Here is a 7,452-nt window from a genome sequence, read left to right on the forward strand (position 1 = left end):
GCCGACTGCAAAAAGTATTTCTTTAATTATAATGTGTGTTCTGTCGGGACTGTGCATCCCTCCTTAGTGTAACTAAATGTTATTTATTAAAAAAAAAAAGGACAAATGTCACATCTACTCGTTCGTACAAGTAACCGAGAAAGAGAGGTTAGACAGCACTTAAGTTCGTTGAGAGTACTGCAACCGTGAACATCCCAACACGTACCACGTTAGAGCCCAAAGCATGCATGCAAAAGCCAACAACTTGGGGAGGGAAGCCATTAGAGCTTTCGAAAGCTTAGGGGATGGAATGCTCTGATCGATCGCCTCTCTTGTTCTCTCTTCCTCTTTCTGGCAATGGATATGGATATTTACAGAAATCACAAAAAAATACAGAAAAAGAAAAGGTCTAAGGCTTGTGAATAAATCCAGCAATATATGCGGCTATATTTCCAGAAAAGTCTGTGGTGCATAATTTCCCTACCTTTTTCTCTGCAACCAAATATAGAACCTAACATGAAATGCCTAGCTAGCATTCCTAATTCTTATCGATCCCCATTTGTTTCCTACGTAATTTCTTACCAATTTCTTTCGATATTAGGTAATACTCAGTCCATTTTGTTTCCGTCATAATCCCATTTTGCAGAATCTAATAATTTTTCATTTGTCGCTCGACCGATCGAGCAGGTTTGAAAGCTGGTGCATTTGATTTGTTAGAAATGAGAAAGAAGCAGTTTTCAGACAACGACCGCTCTCTTTCTGTAGAAAGTAATTATCATCCGGGATGTACTGGGAATATACTTCAAATTATTAGGTACCATCACTGGCGTCATGCCAAGAAAACTTTTACACACTTGAGGCGTGCCGGCGGTAGGCATTTACTGGCGGCCGGTAAGCATGCAACTAGTACTCTATATATCTTTTTCTGTTTTTTTTTTTTTTTTTTTTTTTTCCTTTTTCTTTTTGTGTCTGTGTGGGGAAATTATATGCATCGTCAAGGTTGTATTTGTTATCACTTGTATTTTATTTGTATTTAATGTAATTGAACAGGCCACATAAATGGTTTGGAAATTCTGAAACCGAACCTTTTCATAAACACATTCTCTTACATGCTATCAAGCTCGGATTTTGAGTTTAAATCCTGACTACAAACTTTATTTCTAATTGATTAAATCTTATACGTGTTGGTAATTAAGATATTAAATGCTCGTGTGAGCTGATAGTACTAACTAAATATGAAAGATCACATAATGTGTTTAGTCAGAGAACTAGAGAAAATTCTGATCTATTCAATTTTTTCAAGCAATATCAGTATCTGCAGGAACTCTTGTGACAAACTGATAGATGTTTCATTTCCAAGTTATAGATATAATATATAAATATATATATATATATATATATCTTTAATATCCTAAAAAGATGTTGATTTATAATGAGTTTTCTTCCATGTAGGAGTTGGAAATCCAGGTAAAGATACCAATGACTACAGTCATAAACAGAATCGTGCTGATCAGATGGAACATCGTATCGTAAGTTGACGCAAAAATGTTGCTGGTAGTGTCGCATTTTGTAGTTTTTATGAAAGTAGTTTTACATAAAAATAGATTAGAATAGAAAGAACGTCAGGTTTTCTTTCTTGTTGGTCCTGATCCTGATAGGCTAATGATAAGTAAATTGAACCAAAAAATATATATATATATATATATATAAAGAATCCAAAATTTAGAATTGGGATGAATGGATTTCCAATTTATTTCCAAGAAAATAATTGCTCTCTGATTTGAAAATGTATCAGCATGGAGAAAAGATGACACGATACACTCCAGCACCTAAGAGTTCTGTTAAAGCCCGAATAAAAGCAATGATTTCTGAGGAGATGTACAGAAAGAAGGGCCGGCATCACCGGAGTTCAACCTTTCCGGCTCGATCACATTTGCGACGGATTGATTCCATTCATCATTTGGAACCTTTAGATATTATGGATCCACTTACTGATATGGTATCAGATATTGGAAGCCCTGTAACTTTTCAACAAAAACATGATCCTTCTTCGGCTACCAGCAGCACATTGGATTCACTCCCTTTGGTGTGTTTTGAGGACCCAATTACAAGCGACAATGGGTATGATCAAGAGCGTGGCAACATGTTTATGGGAGAATACAGGGAGAATAACCAGATTGATGAGTATGATCAGAAGTTAGTAACAGAGAACAACACACATTTTGTGGCAAAGATGGACAGCATAGAGCAAGATATGTTGGAGAAGAAGTTGGTGCATGCAGAGGAACTCAATGCAGAGGGTTTGCTACATAGAAAGGAGTTCCGGGATGCTCTCGACATTATCAATGAAAACAAGAATTTGTTATTGAAAGTTTTGAATGATCCAAGCTCTCCTTTGGCCCAACATTTCCACAATCAACAGGCATTGAGTGCAAAAATAGGATTGAATAAATGGGGGTCATTCCCTTTGCCTGGCTCATCAGGCAGATCAAAAGAAAAAGGCAAGTTGCAAATTGGGAGTCAATCACAGAAGTCGATGCCATCAAAAGTTGAGAATGATGTAGATGGAAATCTAAAACCAAACACAAAAACAGGTGAGATACGTGAGAATCAAATCGTTATCAAGCGTTACAAGGATGTTAAACAGAAGATACAGCATTTTATTAAGGAAAGCAGGAAAGAGAGGCATCGGATAGCTATGGATTCTGTGCTTCACAAAATTCCTCATGGCAAAGGATTTCCCAATGAATGGGAGAAGGAGATTCTCAGTCAACTGAAGGATCCTGTAGTGAATAGAGAGGGTAAAGGGAGTCCTGAAAGCAGTTATGAGGATGATTATGATGTAGCTTCCCTCAGAAAGTTTAAAATACGTCACATCAGAAGAACATCATCCCTCAAAGAATCAGTGGACAGATATTGTCGGTTGTACGAGACAAGTTTTAATAGAGAGTCCAAACAGCAAATCTCTGAGAGTTCCAACTTAACTACAGGAGAGAGACCTTCACCTTCAGAAAGCGCCACAAAGTCCCTGTCAAGGGTTCATTCTTTACCTGATCTCAAATCATATATCTATCAGAGTGGCGACTCCTCTGGTGCTTTTTCTTCAGGAATGATGTCTAGGGCTTTTGATAAACAGAGCAGGCTAGACCTTCCTGTTGATTTGGGAAATGAGTTACATTCAGACACACTTGTAGGAAGTAAAATTGAAGAAAAAGTTGGGGAAAATAATTCATGTATTTCTGATGAGGTTGGATCAACACCAATTGCAAACAATGAGGCAAATGCTAAGGTGGGTTTTGATGTGGATGATTTCGGCAACTTGACAGCGAGGGATATTGCTTCTTGCAATGAGGACATTAAAGAGGATTTTGGACGGATAAAGGAACCCATTGCTAGCTTGGAAGAATTAATTCCGGATTCTCTTCCGGGCTTCAGTTTTGTAGAGGACACAACCTGCCCTGAACAGTCTTCCATAGCAGAAGATATTGGATCCATGAAGGAACCCATTGCTAGCTTGGAAGAATTAATTCCGGATTCTCTTCCGGGCTTCAGTTTTGTAGAGGACACAACCTGCCCTGAACAGTCTTCCATAGCAGAAGATATTGGATCCATGAAGGAACCCATTGCTAAACTAGAAGAACTAATTCCAGCTCCTCTGCCTGACTCTAATTTCATAAATGATACCACGAGCCCTGAACAGTTTTCCTTGGGAGAAGGTATTCCCTTTTGTCAATCTGTTTTCTTTACGTCATATTTTATCATCCCAATTCAATAGTTGTCTATTCTCATGCTCTCTGCCTCTACACCAAGGACATCTATTCTCTCTCTGCCTCTCTCTTGCTAGTTAGAGAGGTTAGCTATATTTCGTACGTAGCATCATTTCCATTTTTGAAGTGGATTATTTGTTTTATCATTTTAAATTATATTGAAATTATAAGATTAGAGTTTCAAAATTATATTTCCGCATATATTTTGTTTCTTTTTTTTTTTTTCCTCATTTTGTACTTTATTCTTTGATTGTGTTATCATGTTATATGGCAAGGTCTTGACTTTTGTCCTAAAAGATTTAAGAACTTGACTACTTGTTGCGGCTAATTTGAAAATAAGGAAAAGTGTTAACGGCTACAAAAAGATCATATAAAAATAAATACATAAATTGACATAATTTCATATGATACGTGAGATCTATTTTATAATAAAAATAGCTTTACATTCTAATAATCATATCAAGTCATATCAATCCGTGGGTTTACATTTGTGGGATCTTTTTGTGGTTAAAACATAGGTCGGTGATTTATGGGTTAGACAGTCTTCACATTTTTGCTTCCAAACATCAGCCCTCGATTTTCATATATTAAAAACATTAGAAGTACAGTTTGGAGCGAATCATCTCTCTACTCTAATTTGTTCCCTGAAAACTGAGTTATGCAAAATCACTTGCCCCTTTCTTCCAACGTTTATGCTTTCCAGCTGAAATGGATGTTTTACCTATGAAATGGATGTTTTACGTATGGTTGTCATACAAAAGCAGATTCAAAATTAAAGGCCAGAAATTCCTACAGACCGGATAATCTGGCCAATCAGCGACATGTGTCTGGCATGGATACTTCTGAAGTGGCTGCAGGTGGAGTAGAACTTGAGGAAGTAGAACCTTTTAACACTCCTTCAGATCCCAAAACCCTGCATCTTGAAGTAGACGCAAAAGACAAAGCTGAATTCAATTACGTTAGAGATGTACTAGAGCTATCTGGGTTCAGTGGGAATGAGTCCCTGGCAACATGGCATTCCGAAGACCAGCCGGTTAACCCATCAGTGTACGAGGAAGTGGAAGGCTGTTTGCTCCCTGATGCTGAATTTTCTGGAAAAGAAGTTGGAAATTGCAGTCACCCACTTTTGTTTGATCTAATAAATGAGGTACTTATGGAGATGTTTGGAAGATCATACAGCTATTGCCCCAAGCTCTTGTCTCCCCTTTCCCACATCAGGCCAATTCCATCAGGACACCATGTTCTCGAGGAAGTCTGGACACTTATGAGCTGGTACTTGAGCTCAAGGCCAGGTTCTGATCAGTCACTGGATTACTCTGTGAGCAGAGACCTTTCAAAGAGTGATTGGTGGATGAATCTCCAATTTGATACTGAGTGTGTGGGGCTTGAGCTGGAGGACTTGATTTTTGAGGACCTGTTAGAGGAAGTTTTCTAGACATGAGCTCGTGGCTAGAGAACAAGTTCCTTGTGAAGGTGCCTTATTCACCTTGTTTAACCAAAAAGTTCTTTTTCTTTTCATCTAATTTTTATATTACTAATTAGTTTGATGTTTCACTCAAAACATCATGAAAAGAACAAGAAAATTAGATAAAAGGAGAAAGAAGTTGCTCGTTGCATTGGTACATACTGTACAGTTTGTGAAAGAAGATAATCTGTATTATTTTTGCGAAGGACTGAGAAGAGACTTCATGTGTGTTGACACTTTGTTAGTTGTTAGGTTCCTTTCAAATTGTTCCTTGGACTTCCATAAATTGCTATCACTTCGAAAATTGCTGAGTTGAAGAACCCCCTAGAGACTCCAATGAAAAATGGCTGCTAGGAGTATGTCAGAACATAGCATTCATCATTTACACATCATGCTTGGATTTTTCAAATCATTATACCCTTTTATATTAAGCCGTCCATGAATCTTTGCCACCTAAAATGAACTTCTTTTAGTTGAGTGATTCCCTATTGATTTCTGAATCTGTCACTCTTAACCCAGTGTCTCTGAGATTCAGGCCATTGGCTAATGCAATGTTTAAAACCAAATATATATGTATATATATTGGGCATGAAGTTGTTGAACAACTTTCCTATCCTTTCCTTGACTCTTCCAGAGAAAAAAAAGAAAAGAAAAGAAAAACAGAGAAAATTTTCATCAGTGGCCCGCGGGCAGACAAGCAGACAATTAAAGTGAAGAAATTTCGTCTCTTAAACGTGAAGCCCGTCTAGCTCAGCCGGTAGAGCGCAAGGCTCTTAACCTTGTGGTCGTGGGTTCGAGCCCCACGGTGGGCGTTCTTTTACCTTTTTCCACGCCCTCTGTTCCCAGTGCAGTCTGCATTTAGTTCCTCCATGAGCATGATGCGGCAACCTCGAATTCATTTCCTGGATATCTTAGATGTACCATAGAACGGGGAACAACCAGGCAAGCAACGGTCCCCTAATTGTTCCCATGATAACTATTATTTGAGTCAGTGATGCTTCCATTTGTTCTTCATAGAAATATGGGAGTACCAGGTAGGACGAATTAATATGATGGTTATCTTTTTACAGGTGCCCAATACACCATATTTTATAACTCACACATCTCAAACTTTATCTTATCTTCCTTCAGATGCATGCAACCTAAGCATCTCCACATCCATTTTGGTTTTGATATAAACAGATAAGATATGGTAGGACTATTTGGTTTAAAATAAATTAAAATAAGTAATGTTACATACAGTTGTAGAGCATATAAGTGTCACATAGTCTTATTTACTCATATTTTAAAAAAAAAATTATGTGACACTTTTATATTTCACAACTGTAAGTATCATTTCTCAATCAAAATTAGTATAAAAAAACATGAGTTAAGTTTGAGATTTACATGACTCAAATCCCGTACTTTAATCAGGATCAACTCTAATATTATTTGTAACAAGATTTTAAAAAGCTAGTCAATGTTACAATTGACATATGGACTAATTAATTTTATAGAGAATAACTCGAAACTCAGCTTCAAAGTTGAAACCCACTTGAAAAATGCAGGTTGAAGTCAATCCAAACATGATTGGATGGCACTGGTAACAAATAGGTATGTGAGAAATACCCTAGTAAGACCATAAATTCTCAAAGCAGATCAAGTACTTGTATACATGAATTGGGTACAGCTTTTTATGATGATGGAGGAGCATAAGGACAAAAGTCCTTGTCCTTGGGCTTATATAAAAACTTCATATTGGGAAAGAAAAAATCTACATAACTTTTCAATATTCTAATATTTTATTTTTTTTAATTTTTTAATTTTTTTTTTAATTTATTCTTTTTCAATTAATTTAATTATTTTATTTATTATTTATATATTAAATATTTGATAAAAAATAAAATAATAAAAATTAAAAAAAAAATAAAATATTAAAATGTTAAAAAGTTATGTAGCAAAATCCATTGAAAAAAGCTGCAGCATAAATCATGTTTACGATGAGATAGACATGTGCTTCCCCATGACCCCAAAAAAAACAAAAAGTGATGACTGAACAAAAGCCGGTGAAAATGGACTTTTTTGGACCATATCACAAGGGAATCCACCGTCCACGCCCAACGGACGAACTTCATTTAGGGCCCACCATTATATGAATATCTAAGTGGGCTCTTTGATCCATCCATTATCTAGCCATTGTCTGACATCACCGAGAAAAAAGAATAAAAAAAAAGTATAAAGAAAATGTTTGGATAACGGAAT

General features: G+C 36.6%; 1 protein-coding gene and 1 non-coding gene across 2 annotated transcripts; both read left to right on the forward strand.

Annotated features, from left to right (window-relative positions):
* The first annotated feature begins 633 nt into the window (after nucleotides 1-633).
* LOC122275555 lies at nucleotides 634-5,608 on the forward strand. Its single transcript, XM_043084666.1, has 4 exons — nucleotides 634-870; nucleotides 1,432-1,508; nucleotides 1,775-3,695; nucleotides 4,511-5,608. The coding sequence occupies exons 1-4, from the start codon at nucleotides 699-701 to the stop codon at nucleotides 5,179-5,181; spliced, it is 2,841 nt and encodes a 946-aa protein (XP_042940600.1). The 5' UTR covers nucleotides 634-698; the 3' UTR covers nucleotides 5,182-5,608.
* A 342-nt stretch (nucleotides 5,609-5,950) lies between these two features.
* Nucleotides 5,951-6,023, forward strand: TRNAK-CUU. Its single transcript has one exon. It is a non-coding gene; the product is annotated as a tRNA-Lys (tRNA).
* The last annotated feature ends 1,429 nt before the right edge of the window (nucleotides 6,024-7,452 follow it).

Source organism: Carya illinoinensis, chromosome 9, assembly GCF_018687715.1.
Source record: "Carya illinoinensis cultivar Pawnee chromosome 9, C.illinoinensisPawnee_v1, whole genome shotgun sequence".
In the NCBI taxonomy this organism is placed as follows: Eukaryota; Viridiplantae; Streptophyta; class Magnoliopsida; order Fagales; family Juglandaceae; genus Carya; species Carya illinoinensis.

Excerpts from the sequence above, each read along its gene's own strand:
- LOC122275555 (XM_043084666.1), top strand. The coding sequence starts at position 699 with ATGAGAAAGAAGCAGTTTTCAGACAACGACCGCTCTCTTTCTGTAGAA. Across the intron at positions 871-1,431 it reads TAGGCATTTACTGGCGGCCG|GAGTTGGAAATCCAGGTAAA; the intron begins GTAAGCATGCAA and ends TCTTCCATGTAG. Across the intron at positions 3,696-4,510 it reads ACAGTTTTCCTTGGGAGAAG|ATTCAAAATTAAAGGCCAGA; the intron begins GTATTCCCTTTT and ends ATACAAAAGCAG.